At 47.7% G+C, this 17,392-nt stretch overlaps 1 protein-coding gene across 4 annotated transcripts in view; it reads right to left on the reverse strand.

The window, feature by feature from the left end:
• Positions 1-17,392, reverse strand: part of Nrap (nebulin related anchoring protein) — a 78,032-nt gene that overhangs the window by 31,438 nt on the left and 29,202 nt on the right. For all 4 annotated transcript variants that reach the window (XM_076925223.1, XM_034483760.2, XM_076925213.1 and 1 more), the window contains 11 exons: positions 17,150-17,248; positions 16,171-16,275; positions 14,862-14,969; positions 14,500-14,601; positions 12,037-12,234; positions 11,469-11,573; positions 7,655-7,753; positions 5,988-6,092; positions 4,635-4,742; positions 2,143-2,454; positions 504-608 (listed from right to left, as the gene is read on the reverse strand). In XM_076925223.1, the coding sequence (XP_076781338.1) occupies positions 504-608; positions 2,143-2,454; positions 4,635-4,742; positions 5,988-6,092; positions 7,655-7,753; positions 11,469-11,573; positions 12,037-12,234; positions 14,500-14,601; positions 14,862-14,969; positions 16,171-16,275; positions 17,150-17,248 (1,446 nt within the window). The remainder of the gene's footprint in view (positions 1-503; positions 609-2,142; positions 2,455-4,634; positions 4,743-5,987; positions 6,093-7,654; positions 7,754-11,468; positions 11,574-12,036; positions 12,235-14,499; positions 14,602-14,861; positions 14,970-16,170; positions 16,276-17,149; positions 17,249-17,392) is intronic.

Raw genomic sequence — 17,392 nt, forward strand, 5'->3', positions numbered from 1 at the left:
ACCAGCAGAGAGCAGGAGAATGGCTGTTCTCATAAGCAGAACAGCCTTCAGGTCCACACGGGTAGCTGCACCCTGACAAGGTGAGACAGCAGAAGGGACACGTCCATCCCACAAGAACGAAACAACCATGTCCCTGTGTTGGACAGCACTGTGAATAGTCACAAGCTGTAGAAGAACCTCCTGGGTGCCACAGAACTATCTTTCGCCGTTTCTCCTGGGCCACTTCATTAAAAAGGTAAGGCGTGGGGAGCAGTTGAACCCCGTTTGGTTGTCATTAATATACATAATACCACTTGTCACCCACTTTGTTTTTGCTAGGGCTCTATGGGCCCCTACTGGTGTGTGTTTGGTGTGTGGGTTCTCTCTAATTACCAGCCCTAGTCCGGGCTTGGAGACCTTTCATGTGGCTTCGCCTTTTGAGTGGAAATTATTTTAATTTCATACAGAAATGCCGCACGCCTAATGCAACCAAGCCTGTCACATGCGCTGTCGGGGAATCTCACCTCACTAATGAGTTCTCCTGCCTTCTTCGCCTGTTCCACATTTAATGACCCGGTGGCCACCCAGCCCGTGCCTTTCATCCACTTCATGTCTGCCCTGTATTGGTTCTGACAAAAGAAAAAGGAAGGGGGAGAGGCAGGCCACTGTCACTGCAAAGCCTTTTAAAGGGCTGATAGCATTCCCGATGTGCCCTTGGCGCCAGCTGAGTGAAATCAAATGCCATTGTCTTACCTGTTTCTGAGGAGTTATGGGCAAGGCCCCCAAGTATACAAATTAAACCCCCCCCCCTTTAATCAGAGGTTTACCTGTAGATGGTGGCTTTAGGCCCTACCCAACATTACTCTAGGTATACAGAAGGTGCTGAGTCAACCTGGGCCCTCGTTAGGGACTCACATCTTCCCTCTGGACAGGAGCATCCTCATTGTTGGCTTGACCAGGATTGTTTAAAGTGACATTTGGGGGACAAGACAATGATGGCTCACAACACAACTAAGTAGACAGATCATCGTGGCATCAACTCTGTCCTCCCTGCACTGCGGGTTGTGGGAGGACAGGTCTCACTTCCTCACTAGCTACTGAATGAATAGTTTTAATGAAAATTATTTAAATGGACACTTTTCTCTAAAAGCAGTCTACCATCTATGGATCCTGAAACAGACATGCCAGAAAGGAATACAGGGATATCCTTCCTCCCACTCCCTCTCTCTCTTCTTCACACACACACACACACACACACACACACACACACACACACACACACAAGACCAAGCACAGAGAGAAAGCAGAATCAAGCAAAAGGTGCAAGGGGGAAGCAGAGGGAGCCATTGAAGGTCAAAAAACTGGTCATTCACAAAACAGGACCAGCAGAGCTGGAGCGAGCTCAGTGACGCTCTCACAGTTGACCAAAGCTGGGGGTGACACCCACACATCCAACTCCAGCAACAGAAGGAAACGTCCAACATATGCCAATCAGAACTCCTACAGTAGCTCTGTCCAGCTGGCTATTGATACATAATTGCAAATCAGCATCAGATGAACAGAGTTCATCAGGGGGAGGTAAACCTGTGTCCACTGAGGGATTCAGAAATACGGACCCCAGAAGCATGAGTTGTTACCCCGAAGAAACTAATAAAACCAAGATTTAAAAACAGATAAAAGAAACCAAAACAAGCAAAGGCACACATACACGCACACACACACACACTCACACACACTCTCACACATTCACACACTCTTCTCTCACATGTACACACACACTCTCACACACATGCTCATACTCACACACATATTCACACCCTCTCACACACACACACACGCTCTTACACACACTCTCACACTCTCACACACACACACTCCTCTCTCACACATACATTCATGCACACATTCACACACTGACATACTCTCACACACACTCTCTCACACACTCATACTCTCACACACACATACACTCACACACTCTCTCACACACTCACAAACACACACAATCTCTCACACATAGTCACACTCTCTCACACACATTTATACACACTCTCTCACACTCTCACACATACTCTCTCTCTCTCTCTCTCTCACACACACACACACACACACACACACACACACACACACACGGGTCTGTATACACAGAGGCTCTGAGCTTACATCACTCTGCAGGCTGTAGGCCTTCTTGGCCCACTCCACCTTCATGTCTGTGGGCAGAGCCGTGAAGCAGTGAGACGCCGTCCTGTAGCCTACATCTGTGGCTAGGTGCTGTGCCCGGCGAGCATGGGCGAGGTGAATCATGTCAAGGGAGACGTGGTACTGAGCTCTGGTATCTTCCAAGCCCTTCTTGTACTCCAGTTCACTCTGTAGCTTCGACATCTGCAGCGAGTGGTTCATCTGCGAATCCCCCTGGGCGGTCTTCGCCCCGATGAGTTTCCCTCTCGATCTTTCATAGTCCTCCTTGTACTTCACCTAAGTGTCAAGCGTGGAGCAGGACACAGGTCAATCTCCACAAGAAGCCAGGAGGCTTCAAATCACAGGCACCAGGTTAACAACAGCCATCTACCTGGTCGAACCCTATTAGTGAGCAACTGGTGTGTTTTGTAGTTATAATTCTATTTTCCACAAAGATTCAATGTCAGCCATAATTCTGCCATATACCATGTTATGATGCACTCAGTACAAAGAAGGAATAAACTGACAAATGGAGTATCGCCACCAGATGCTGGATGTCATTACAGACCTACACCACGCCTCTGTGAGGCGGCATCTCCACCCCCTCAACTCGAGGTGTCCTTCACTTGAGTTCTCTTTAATCTTTTGTGCTTTTAAAGACTTAATTTATTTTTAGTTTATGTTTATGGTTGTTCTGCCTGCATGGACAGTTATGCATCATGTGCATGCAGTGCTCACAGACGCCAGAAGAGGGCAGCAGGTCCCCAGGAACTGGACTTAGAGAGGTTTGTGAGCTGCCACATGGGTGCTAGGAATTGAATCCTCCCAGTGCTTTTGACCACAAAGTCATGTCTCCGGCGTTTTAAGATAGTGTGTGTGTGTGTGTGTGTGTGTGTGTGTGTGTGTGTGTGTGTGTGCCTTTATACACATGCACACATGTATAAAGACGCTAAAGGAGAGAGCAGAGGAAGGCTTCAGAGGTCCTGGAGCTAGACCTACAGGCAGGTGTGAGCCACCTGATACGGGTGCTGGACCCAAACTCCAGTCCTCTGGAAAAGCAGCAAATGCCCCTCACCTCCCCCACTTTGGATTTCTTGTTAAATACCCTGCTGTCATCCATAAAAGCTGACTTGGAATCTTTATGGATAACAGAACATTATAACAAAAAAGCAGTCACAAAACTAAGACAGCCCAGAGCGTCCCAAGCGCAGCTGTGGTTGTGTTGGTTGGGGGGAGGGGGTGTTCCAGAGTTGGGAGAGGGAGCAGAGGAGGGTGTGCTGTCTGGAGACAAACGATGCCAGGCAAAGCATAAGGAGAACCAGAGGAAAGAGCCGTGGGGACGGCTTGAAGAACATACAGAGTCCAGCCAGATGGTGTTCTCGCGCTGTGAGGAGACTGTACACTCATCTCCCAACAACAGCATTGACACCGTCTCTGTTTACTGTGGGCCAGACATAGCCAAGGGCACTCATGTACCCACTGATTGAGTTATAACATTTTATATGGCAGACTTTAAATCAACCCCATCACCAAACAACTGAATAAGCTGTTATGCTGTTGTTCTCTTTCTCTCTCTCTCTCTCTCTCTCTCTCTCTCTCTCTCTCTCTCTCTCCTCCTTCCTTTTTTCCTCCCTCCCTCTTCCTTTCCTCCCTCTCTCTGTCTTCCCTCCTCCCTCCTCCCTCTTCCCTCTCCCCTCCCTCCTTCCTCCTTTCTTCTTCCTTCCCTCCTTCCCTCCCTGTATATGTGGTTTTTTTTTTTTTTTTTTTTTTTTTTTTTTTTTTTTTTTTTTGGTTTTTGTTTTGTGCTCTTCTTGTTTGGTTTTGTGCTTGTTGTTTAGCTTGGTTTGCTTGGCTGTGCCTTTGGAGGTGGGTGCTGAGACGGGATCCCCACAGATCTTAAACTTTTATCTTCTTGTCACTGGCTCTAGAATATTGAGATTACAGAAACGGGCTGCTGTAGTGCTTCCCCTTCCTCTCCCCTGCCTCCTTCAGTTCTGTCTATGTCTTTCAAACATGACTTTCTCAAGGAAGGAAGCACAGATCTTTTCTATACCCTGGCCCACTTAACTGCCCATCTAGGCCATAATGGATTGCACAGGACAGACGAACAGTGCACATTGCTGTGTCTCGGGTCTTTGTAATCATCTTGCAATTACCAGTTTGCCAGTAATTGGGATGCGGAAAGGTTTAACCATCTAACTGACAAAACCAATACATGACGGGGAAGTGGTTTCATCCAAAGTCCATCTAACCCATGAGCATATTCTCTGAACCACGAACAGACTGTGTCTCAGTCACCTGAGAAGAAGCGGGTGTTGCAAGACTCTTGCCACTGCGGTCTCGGCTTGCTGAAAAGGTATGTGACAACGGCTCTGACCACAAGAGCAACGGCCTTGCTGTGAAGGACTTGTCATGATCCCTGCCCAGACAGGCGGCAGCAGAGTGCGTGCATCTGGCTCTAGGCCTGAAGGACTCACCTCACTAGCCAGGTCTCTCTTGGCTTTGGCTGTCAGGAATGTCAAGGAGTCGAGTCTCAGTTCAAAACCTTTTGCCTTCTGCTTTTCCCAGCTGCTCTTGTACAGGGTCTGGGGAGATTTAGGGGAACGGTGGTTATCTTTACGTGAGAGGGTTCCTCCAGAACAAATGGTTCTCGACCTCCCTAACGCTGTGAGCCTTTGATACACTTCCTCATGCTGTGGTTCCCCAACCACAAAATCATTCTCATTGCTACTTCATGACGGTAATTCTGCTACTGTTATGAATCGTGATGTAAATCTCTGATATGTGGGACATCTAATATAGGACCCCTGTGAACCCCTAAAGGAGTCTTGACCCACAGGTTGAGAACCACTGCCCTAGACTCTGTTAAAACCTTTCTGAGGAGCAACAACAGTGGCATCCTTCCCCAGCCTGAGAACCAGGCCTCTTCGTTCTGCCCGAGGGCCTCCTGGCATATCTGACTTCCATCACAAGAAGCAAGGATTAAACCTCCCATCACACATACCCTAAGTATATCATAGGACTCTCACCAACATGACAGATGCTACAACATTCTGTGGGTCAGCATAGGACTCAGCCACAGGACTAAGTCACAGGACTCACAGGATTCTCTCCTGAACCATCCCTCTTCCAGCCTCCAGACCTAGGGCTGTTCTTTGTCCCTTCCAACCGAAACCTCTGCCTCCAAGTTTTAAGGCCTTTCTTCTGGAAGGCCTCCCTCCCTTTCAAAGTGACCTTCAGTTCAGTTCAGTCTCTGCCTGCCTTCTGTTTCTCCTCCCTGCCTAGTCCCAGGTCAGGATGACCGAGACTTGGGAAATGTGTGTGTAGAGAGTCAAGAGCAGGCGTACTGGGACGGAATATCAACCATGGACACTGCCACATCAGGGAGTCACCATAGTGCACGATCCTGAAGAACATCATGCAGGTACACTTGCCAAAGGCCATGGCAACCCACGGAGGAAGAGCTGGTATTAGTTTCATTTCGCTAATGGTCATCCAAGAGTAAAGGTCTGGTCTACAGTTGCACCCCTGGGAAGTGGTCAAACTAAGGACCAAGGTTTGGAGTCAATGACTGGGTCTCCCTCCTTCTACCACTCAGGGCTGACTCTTGGAACAAGCACCCTTCCACCCACTAAGGTCTAGTCAGTAACTGAAGACCCTGCCAGCCATTGCTAGGAAGTTTGTCTTCCTCTTCCCCAAAGCACTGGTCAGGAGCCACACCACATACACTACAGTGGAGCCAAACACTGCAGGTAGCTGGTAGCTTTGGTGACCAGGTGACCCCAGAGACACAGGGGAGCTGAGCCCTTAGTGCCCACCCCTTGTGGTACCTCGCTGAGTTGAGCAGCATTGGCCCGGGCTCGTAAGAAGAAAGGCTCGTCTTTGCTGATGGTGTACTGATGGACAGACTGCTCGTTTCCTGCCTTGTAGGCCACCTGACAGAGAGAGCAGGGTCGGTGGGTGAGAAAGGAGCAAGGGTGGGCTGTCCATCACAACTGGGGTAACATAGATGGAGTCATGGACATTGAAGTCAACGCAATATGTCAGGCACAGACAAAGACCACACGATGCTACTCATCTGTGGAAACTGAAAGAGCTGACCTTATAGAAGTAAAAAGCAAAGGCGAGAAAGTGGGCAGGAGTCAGCGGACCAGAGAGAGGGTGCATGACGGGTGCAAAAATACAGCTGTTGAGAGGTGCTTCTGTATATAGCACATATACGCGTATGCATATATACATACATATACAAGCATATGCACATACATACATATATTGTATATATGCATGTTCACACACACACACACAGCACGCGCGCACGCGTATATGTGTATGTGTAGGCTAGCCATGGACTCCAGCAATTAATTTTATGTACTGGAGAGAGATGCCAAGAACATGAAGGTTCCCAACACATAGAAATCACACTGAAAACAGGAAATGCTAATTATCCTGGTTTGATCATTATGCATTGTATTCTTGTATCACATTGCAAGACTGTACTTCGTGCATGTAAATATTGTAAGTCAATTAAATGCAAATAACAGTCTTATGCCTGTAATCCCAGAACTTGGAAGGCTGAAGCAGGAGGATTGCTGAGGGTTCAAGGCCAGCCTGAGCTACAGAGTAAGATCCCTACCTCAATGTGTGTGTGTGTGTGTGTGTGTGTGTGTGTGTGTGTGTGTGTAACACCAGGCCAGACATTAATAGACAACACAGAAAACAAAATGTTTAGGGACAGAGACCAACACAACCATCCTCCTGGTTTCCTATTTCCATATCTTTCCCTAGAATTTGGCCTCCCAAATCTATTGTCATCTACATTCCCGTGAACATAAAAAATCTCCCAACCACCAGAGGGCGCCAAAGTAGGCTGGGCAGGAAGCACACTCCCTCCTGCATCTGTGATCCACTCATACACTGAAAAGTGCTGACACCAGGAAGTAGACAGTGACCAGACCCACTTTTCCCTGGAAACACATCTCTGCCTTCTTTCTTCCTTTCTCCCTTCCCTCAAGCCATGCTTGCAAGTAGTAGCTTTCTACTGCCTCTGACAGCTTTCCATCGGGGATGGGGAGGAGGGTAGAGCATCTGCTGGACCTATGGGAAGAAAAGCTAGGAAGGGCAGGCTGGGACAATTAGTGGGGGAGGGGGCTTTGATTGAGCACCAACCTGTACATTATACAAATGGCACCTTGTTGTTCTGACTCCCTTATTAGAACTCAACTGGCACCTGGCCAAAAGCAAATGCTCCTCCAACATAACTCTCTGTTAAACCAGAATTATAGTCTTGGATAACAAAACAGAAGAAAGGGCAATTAAGAAAGACTGACAGCAAAGGGGTGCTCAAATCTGTCTGTCTCGGTGAGTGGGGAGAAGCACGGCGTGTCTGGTCTGCAGACCTCCTTAAGGACTCCTGAGCTGTGTCTGTGGGCAGCACCTGCTGCTGTCTCCAGAAGATCCTGGGCCCAGAACAGAGGCTAGAGGGCAAGCAAGGACTCACCGCATTCTGCAGCTCCTGGCTCTTCTTGGCATGCTCTATCTGGGAGCTGTCAGCCACACTGGTGAACTTTAACTCATCCACCCTCTGCCGGTAGTTTTTCTATATTTGCAAAGAAAAGGTATGCCATAGTGTTAGGATGGAGCTGCCCCCTTCCACCGTATGCACATGCACTTTTGTGCTTTTTACGGCTCAAGCATTTCCTTGCAGGAGGGGTGTTCTTGCAGGTCCTAAAACAGAACTTCTTTCTCTCTCTCTCTCTCTCTCTCTCTCTCTCTCTCTCTCTCTCTCTCTCTCTCTCCCCTCTCTCTCTCTGTGTACACACATATGGATGTGTGCATGTTTATGAAGAGGTCAGAGGTCAGTCTTGGGTGTCTTCCCTGGTCACTCTCCATCAGAGAGAGACAGTCTCTCGCTGAGCCTGGAGCTTGTCTCTGCTACACTCCTGTAAGCTTCCTCCCACCTCTGCTTCCCATAGGCTGATTTGATGGCTGCATGGAACTTCAGTGCTTCTCAGTAAACTCTGTGTTACATTGTGCACACTGGGGTGTTTCCCCCCTAAAGACCTGAGGTCTGACATTAAGGTGAAGTGGAAGGAACTTGGACTCAAGACTATTTCAAATCTCACCTCCACCTTTTTCCAGTGCCCTGACTGGGCATGTCACTAAACAGACCCATGACCCTCTTCCTTCAGTTGTATAACAATACCAGTGATGAAGGAAGCCTTGTCACCCTGAGGTGAAGTGAATGCTTCAACATCATTCTTTCCATGTGACTCAAGGTCATGGTACCTGCACCACAGGGGCTATCACCACTGCCCATGGGGTTCCCATGACTATCCAAGGAGCTAATGAAGAGAGAACCAAAGCCACAGATGGAAGGTCAGAGGTCGTAGGTCACTCTGCTTCTCTGAGGTCTGTTTTCATTGTGTCCTCACCCCACAGCCAATAACTAATTGGAAATTTCCAAGTGTGCTAATTCTGTCTCCCCATGGGGACGGCTCATCTTCCTTGAAGATTACTTCCTGTGGCTTTTCCATTGGAGCTGCCAAGATGGACGGGAGCAGCTGCCTCTGTGGAGGGCTTGCTGAAGCAACACTGTAGGGAACTCACAAGCTCATGACAGCAAGCTTCTACTCCCTCGGCAGAAGCAGTATCATACCCACGGAGGGCCAGACAGTGACGGGAATATTGGACAGCTCGAGTTTCCTTCTTTTTTTGGGGGGGGGGGGTTGGTTTTTTTTCCAGACAGGGTTTCTCTGTGTAGCCCTGGCTGTCCTGGAACTCACTCTGTAAACCAGGCTGGCCTCGAACTCAGAAATCCGCCCGCCTCTGCCTCCCAAGTGCTGGGATTAAAGGTGTGCGCCACCACCGCCCGGCAAATTTCCTTCTTTTAAATGGAAAACACAGACATAAGACAAAGCTCACTGCAAGCATCAGACTCCAACTCAGAAGGAATCACACACTTCCCCAACATAGGCAAGACACTCAATACTAATTGTTCAACCTGCTGGGGTGTAGCATCAACCTAGGAGGCATAGCCTCTGGGTGTGTCAGTGAGCGTGTTTCCAGATGGGTTCAACTGGAGTGGGAAGACGTGTCCTGAATGTGGAGGTGCCATCCCATGGACTAAGGATCCAGATAGTATAGAAGAAAGAACTGAGTATCAGTGCCTGTCTCTTTGTGCTTCCTGACAGTAGGTGCCAGGGGACCAGCTGCCTCCTGCTCTGCCACCATGCCTCCCACATCATGATGGACTGGACCCTCAAACCCAAAGAAAATAAACTTTTCTTGCCTTAAAAAAAAAAGAGTCTAGAGACAATATCTCATAGAAACTGCTGACTTTCCTCCCTCGGTTCTGTGTTGGACGAAAGCTCATTCACCATGTAACTGAGGGAAGTCACATGACCCTTCTGTGGCTGGAAATTCCCAGTCACCATAGCACAGGCACTGGTCAAATTCTGAGTCCTTACTCAGAGCTAAGAGTTCAGTCTACTATATTCTAGCACACTGAAAATCACTAGGAGAGAAACCCTTCAAAGAGCTTCGAAGGCTGTAGTCAGCACAGGAAGTGAAGTAGACACCCACATCTCTGACACTGTAAGGACAACTTCCTGAACCCTTCCCCCACTGCACCCTGATCCAAGATCTGCCTGGATCTCAGTAGATCTCACAGAAGGGAGGGACAAGAACCTGTCTCTACTGCTTCCATTACTGACATTTTAGAACCAAATATATTTTTAAGAGTAAGTAAGGTAGAAAAATAAAAATAAATTATAAAGTATATGTTTGGGGATGTGATACTGCCAAGGAGTCACTGGGTCTCATGCCAGGTACTGACTACTGAGCACTGAGCACTGAGCACTGAGCACTGAGCACTGAACACTGAGTACTGAGCACTGAGTAGCTTTGCTCCTGACTGGAACCATGACTTAAGTCTGCTTTTCCTGTGTGTAAGACAGAGCTTAGCAGAATAACCTCGGGATCTATGCATAGGACCGCAGTGACCAATACACTACACCATGAATCAATACTCTCAGAGTGACCCATCAACTACACCAGTGACTGAATTATTATCTGTCTATAAATGGTGGCTCTTTTATCTCTTTGCCATGTGCAGACTCAGCCTCCCTGGCCCAGAAGCAAGAGTCTCCTTGAAGATCCCAAAGTTCCTGACTGTCCCTCTTCCACATAGGACAGACACCCTTCCAGAGTCCCTCTCTGCTTGCTGTCAAAGCAGCTCTCCAAGACATAAACAGACACACAGTTTAGACCATGGGGCCTGGAAGTGTCTCTTCTTACTCAGCCTCCCCATTCTTCCATGAGAAAAGGCTCCACAATATTAAGTGACCCGGCCCAAGTCTCCAGAGTGTGGCGACACTTACTCCAAGTGCCAGACTGTGACTCAAGTGTTCTTTGCATAAGAACGACATCACAGGTTGATTTCTTGGAATGGGAGGTTTTTCAGATGTCAGAGGATCTTTCTCCCTTTGGTTGGTTTGGGGTGGGTATTTGTACATGAGATTTATACATGAGATTTGAGGATGAGACCCCGATTTAAATTCATTTGTGTTTCATATATACCTATGGTAGCTATAACCTTAAGGCCATTTTATATGATGTTTTTAATAATTTGGTACCTAATGAAAAGTGACATGCTGTGAATTGTGATGTCTTGTTCAAAATGTTGGAGACTTTGAAGCATCTTGAGTTTTGTTCGGTTTTTAGTTGCTCTATTTGTACAATCTTTCTACACTAAATGATTCTCTGGATAAGATTACTCCTTTCCAGATGGTGGTGGCACACGCCTTTAATCCCAGCACTTGGGAGGCAGAGGCAGGTGGATTTCTGAGTTCGAGGCCAGCCTGGTCTACAGAGTGAGTTCCAGGACAGCCAGGGCTACACAGAGAAACCCTGTCTCTAAAATCATTCTTTAAAAAAAAAAACAAAAAAACTACTTCTTAAAATAAATTGATAACCTTCTTTAAAATACCTCCCTGGGCACGGTGGCACAATCCTGTACGCCTAGGTAGCGTTCAGGAAGCACAGCCAGAAGGCTGTGGGGTCCAGGGCCAGCTTGGGCTACATAGGCAGATCCTGTGCCAAGAAAACAAACAAAGAAAACAAAACCTACAGGGAATTTAAGGGGGCAGCAAGTTGGTTCTGGAGACTTTGTAGTTATAGACATGAAGATATCTCCCCTTTGATTTGAATTCAGAATAAAACCCTGGAGGTGGGGAGGACACTGGAGGGAACCGGAGCTCCGTGACTCAGAGGTTAAGAATCGCTTGGAGCCCAGGGACAGACACTCAAGTTACCTCGCTGGCGAGCTGTCCAGCCTTCTTCGCCTGTTCCAGGTTGAGACTCCCCTCCGTCAACCATCCGACTCCCCTCATCCATGCCAGGTCAGCTTTGTACTGCAGCTGCAGGAGAAATGTCACTAAGCTCTAATCCAACACACACAGTTGTGGGGAAATACAAATCTGTCCTCCTGGAGGGCTACTCCCCGTTTACCCTCAGCGGCTCTTCCTTGGGGAGGGAAAGCCACGGGGAGCTCCCTGCGAGGGAGATGGACACGTCCCCTCTTAGTGTTGTAGCACTTTGGCCTTGCTGAAAGTGGGGTCTCATATTGTTGACCAATATTCCAAGATGTTTCTCCTCCTTGACTCTTGTTTCTGGTATACCTTGACTTTCACACTGGCTCCGAGCCCCGTCCCACCTGAGTCTCCACTGTCTTGGCTCTTTGTTTCTCTACACCTGTCGTTCCTGGACCTGGAACAGCTCTACTCCCTCTCTGAGCTATACAATGGACTCAGGTTTAAATCATTCTGAGAGTGCATCTAATGGTAAGGTGCTGGGCCGAGCCGGCAACTGGTGACCCCTCACCTCGCTCTGGAGCCCATAGGCTTTCTTGGCCCACTGAGTTCTGATGTCTTCAGGCAGCACCGTGTAGTCATGCAGTTTCTTTCTGTAGTCGAGGTCACTGGCGAGAGCTTGGGCCTTCTTCGCGTGCCTGAGGTTCACCATGTCCATGGGCAGGTGGAAGTGGGTTTTACTCTCCTCAAACCCTTTCTTGTATTCCACCTTGAATGCAACAAAACAGGGCTCATTGGTTAAAGGCTGTTCTTGCAGGAGTTAAGAGAGAATGGGAGGAGAGACTCTCCGCCTTCTAGAAGGCTTAAGCACTCTGGGTGAGGTCACCTCTCTGCTGGAAAGGTGGCCCTGAGTCAGTGTTACCAATGCTGTACTGGTGCTGTTCCCTACCTGCTTGTCATCTAAAGCCATCTCTTACTAAACTTCACCCTGTGCATGACTGTTACAGGAGAGGCTGCCACCTATGCTTTCTGCAGAGGCTTTCCGAAACAAAACCACAAAGTGTGGGCTATAGAGTCAAAGAAACCTAACTTTGGGCTGGAGAGATGGCTCAGTGGTTAAGAGCACCGACTGCTCTTCCAGAGGTCCTGAGTTCAATTCCAAGCACCCACATGGTGGCTCACAACCATCTGTAATGGGGTCTGATGCCCTCTTCTGGTGTGTCTGAAGAGAGCAATGGTGTACTCATATGCATAAAATAAATAAATAAATCTAAAAAAAAAGGAAGCCCAACTTTAAACCAGCTGATTCCCACTGCCCCTTAAATGCAACTCACACTGCTGGCCAGGCAGCCTCAGGAAAGTTACATCACCTCCCTCCCTCACATCACCTTCTTTAGAGCTCAGTTTCCTTAAGGAAACAGTTGTGGTGAATCTTACTACAGCAGCAGGAATGTGCTTGGGATAGGGAGCGTTGCATGCCAACGGCACATGTTAATGATGGAGAATACAAGGATGATGGTGATGGTGGTGAGGATGATAGATGTCAATGGTTGTTCCCATGGAAACGATGATGATGACTGATGGTGTAAGGATGGCAGTCATGACGTTAGTTACAGTGGTGGTGATGGCGGTGACACTGGTTATAATGGCATATGGTGAGGAAAGACAGTGCCCAGCAGTATGAGGGGCATGGTGCCAGATATTGAGAGATCTAGGCTCTAACTCTTGGCTACCTTTGACTACCATATAGCTTTGGATCACAGACACTCAATATAACAATTTGTAGTCCATTTAAATCAAAGCCCGACTCTGGTTCTTACTGTCTCTTTATGCTTCATGACCATGCATTTCCCAAGACATGTTCTATGATGTGTCTAAATGCAAGAGTTCAATGCCAACTCCCTATGTCACTCAAGCCATGGCCTGCCAGGTAAATCTGCTCAGCTGCTCAGTAGAGCTGCATGGCTTCATTGCTTGGCTCCGGAAGGATAGAGCAGGAACTCAATGTTCATGTGACCATCGTGTATGCTTTGCACTGGGTGAAAGATTTGTCTGGAAACCATAGGTGTCCTTCCAATAGAATTCTCCTTTCCCAGTGGCTCTGCAACCAACCTACCATGGTCTTTCCTAGGTGACAAGCATCAATCTCCAGACATTCCAGTGATTTACTACCAATGACATTAAGTTGGCTGGAGCCAGGGATGCCTCATCAGCCTGGCAAATGTTTTGAACACTATGCTGTGACCACCCAGAATGTCATCACAAAAAAACTACAAGCTTACAGCTCAACTCCCTGGTAATTTAGATGTAATTTGTCTCCACTGAAAGTTATGTTGAGGTTTAATTCCTCAGTAGTAGGTGGTGGTGATGTGGTGGTGTGGTGGTGGTGTAGTGGTGGTGTGGTGGTGGTGTGGTGGTGGTGGAGGTGGTCGCATTGCTTGCCTCTCCTGGGGCTAGATTCATCATGAACACATTATTATGAATATAAAGCAAAGGTGCCTTGTGTTCTCTCATTTATATACATTCTCTCCCCTTTACACCGTTTTTCATCCAGAGCCTTACTAGATGCAGCTGCGCATCCTCGGACCTTGGAGTCTCCAGAATTACATGACAAACAGAGCCCTTCCTTCCTCAAGTGCCATCTCTAGGATTCCGGTTTAGCAGCAGAAAGGTGGACTAAGACAGGCTTACATTTGAGCTAAGCTCTGTGAGGGGGAAACTTGTGAGCTGCTCACTCTCATAGCTCCAGAGTCTCTTGCAGTATTTTACCAACAGCAGCTGCTTGGCAAATATCTGTGGCATAAACAGATGTACTCAAGCACCTTGATCAGCAGACGCTGTCATCCTTGGGGACATACACCTTACGTACTTTTAAAGAACACTGTACTTTGGCAAATAAAGAAAGCGAACAAGTTCCTCATATAAGCCAAGAGAGAAAAGTGTTGCAGGTGGAAGTCAGCAGAAAAGCAAGTTTGCCGGGAGGAACTTTTAACCACAACTGTCAGTTAGGAGCCGAGGGCGGGAGAAAGTTTACCTCACTGCTCATCTTGGCCACCTGCAGAGAATGCAGAAGCTTGGAGTCGTGGGTTCCCAAGGCTCTCCCCTTTGTTTTTTCATATTCTTCTTTGTATTTAATCTTGAGAGGAAGAAGAAAGTCTAGTGTGAGCAACAGAGAAACTGCTATAGAAGGGACTCTGACTGTAACAAACACAGAGAAGTCTTGCTGTGGAGTGAGGTGGGGGAGTGCCCCCTCCATCTTTCTCAAACCCAGAAGAAGATTAAAGTGTTGCCATGTTTACAATGTTAACAGTCATTATGTTTCCAGCAGCCGGCTGGCATCACATTGGAGCCTTTCCTCAAACCTTACACAAGTCTGAGTTAACGAGGAGAACCTACGCTGCTAGCAAGTTCCCCCGAGGCTTTGGCGGCCAACAGAGACATGGCGTCCAGCTTCATCTCAAATCCTTTCCCCTTTGTCTTTTGCCAGCCTTCTTTGTACTTCACCTGACAAACAAACACAAACGCAGGTGAGTGGGTGCTGCTACCCACCAGTCTGCTGGAAGTTGAGAGGATTTTTCTTTAAAGCAAACTTGGTTTCTTCCATTGTTGTCAAGCAGGAGAGTCTTGGCTACTATTGTCAAGACTGTAACAGTAATTGTTAACACTGATCCTTAGGGCCACTCATGGGGACAAGGGGACAGGGAAAAGGACCCTCATTGCCTGGTCATGTGACTTTGGGCAATTACCTCTCTGAGCTGTGGCTGACCATTTGCAAGATGCATATTATCATTCCCCAGGCTGCTAGAAGTGTAAGTTGGGTGTGGAGCACGAAGGCAAATTGTAAACCGGTGTGGTACTGCCAAGATGCAAGAGACTAATGCTGCCCTTAACAGCCACTGTGTGTGGTCCTATCCTAAATGCGGTGTAGATACTAACTACAAATTTTCACACAAGCCAAGGCTCAGCAAATTGAAGGTATTTGCTGGGGTCATACAAATCAAGAGTCCAGCATGACTTCTGAATCTGGGTCTGTTTCATATCAAAACCCATGGCAACAAATGCTGGGAGGTACATCAATGCCATGGTGTGCCCCATAACATGCCATATTTATGTCACCATATCCTACACCTGAACACAGAGCAGTCTTGTACAAAACAATTTGTCCCTGTTTTTCATTTTCCTGCCCCATAGCTCCCACCTAGGCTAGTGGCCTAGTCACAGTCTACCCTGTGACTCCTTGTCTTTGTTGATCGGATCAAGATTAATCTTGAGCCGGGCGGTGGTGGCGCAGGCCTTTAATCCCAGCACTTGGGAGGCAGAGGCAGGTGGATTTCTGAGTTCAAGGACAGCCTGGTCTACAGAGTGAGTTCCAGGACAGCCAGGGCTACACAGAGAAACCCTGTCTCAAAAACAAAAACAAAACAAGATTATTCTTGAAACTTAAAAATCTCTCCACACACAAGTCGCCAGTCAGTCATCAGGATGATGGTGACGGTGATGACGAGTCTGCGTGTTCACATACCATGTGTGTGTCCATACAGGAGTTGCACTGCTGTGAACAATTCATGCCCAGGGACTGTGTCAAAACTCTAAATCCCACTGCAGTGAACATCCTAGAAGACCCTTCCTTGGGAGGCAAGTAGGCCCTGCTTTTTTGACCATTCCTTTCCACATTCACGCCAAGCTCTCCCCAGCTTGCTCTTACCTCACTGAACAGTTCTGTGTTCGCCTTGGCCTTCAGCAGCTGAGGAGCGTCCTGGGGCAATGTGTAGTTCAGCTTATTTCTCTCATAGTCAGCTCTGTAATTCACCTGTTAGATTTAAAATAGGTCTTCAAGGTTTCTGTGCGACAGGAGGAGAGCCCTGTGGTGACTATTCTGTTTCCCACATCCCTCTGATTCCCGTTGCGGAGAGGGAGTCCATGGGAAAGGCTTTTTACAAGAAAGCCTATAACTTGGGGAAAAGTTCTAAGTTAACAGATCGAATATGTCAAATGAAAAATGAAATAGCTCATGTGTACATCATCCAAGTCCCTGAGTTTGCATGGTACCTTTAAGCCCCCATGGTGCTGAGTGCTTTGCTACGTGCAGGCTAGACCCTCGCCAGGGATCAAAAAGATCAGTATTTTCAGAAGTAATATTGATTATGTGCAGCTATAAATACACATCTTGAATCACATAAGCACCAAAAGAGCTAAACACATGGGTAAGGTGACAATGTGTCATCTGTGAGGACTGTCACTCAAAACTAAACCTGGGCCATGGGCATTGCAGAAAGTTGGGATTCTTGTTAGTTTCTTGTGTTCGATATCAACATTGTAAAAACACATTTCATTCTTTTTTACTTTTTTAGAGATTCAAACTAAAATATTTACAGATGAAGCTAGATAGCATCTTGGATTTTCTTCAAAATAATAGAGACGGGGGAGGTCGGAGGGCTTCCACATGTGTTAGGTGGGCTGTGAGGTGATAGTTATCGAAGCTGATGCTCGGGGCGTCAATATGCTCTGAGCAAGCCTAGGCTGACATCCTCCACAGAAGACTGTTTGGAAGGACGGAGGGGCACCATTTCTTGGCTGTACTCACACACTCCAGCACTAGTAAAAGTAAAACCCTTGGGAGTCGGCTGTCCAGAGGCCTCATGGCAATTGCAAAATTCCCAGCTGGGCAAGGGCTTGCTACGTACGTGGCTCAGCTGCTGGGCATTGATTTTAGCTTGAACAATCTGTGGCGTGTTTGTCACCGAGCTGAACTTCAGTCTGTCGATGTTCTGCCTGTAGTTGACCTGGGGGGGGGGGGGGGACACGGGGACAGGAAATGTCATTCGCCATCATCTCTGGGATGTGTGTTGCTCCCTTACACAGCTATAGTGACTCCTGGAGAATAAAGTAGAGAAACTCCTAACTGGATACTAAGGGACATGCCAAGC

This window comes from Arvicanthis niloticus, chromosome 1 (assembly GCF_011762505.2).
Source record: "Arvicanthis niloticus isolate mArvNil1 chromosome 1, mArvNil1.pat.X, whole genome shotgun sequence".
Taxonomy (NCBI): domain Eukaryota; kingdom Metazoa; phylum Chordata; class Mammalia; order Rodentia; family Muridae; genus Arvicanthis; species Arvicanthis niloticus.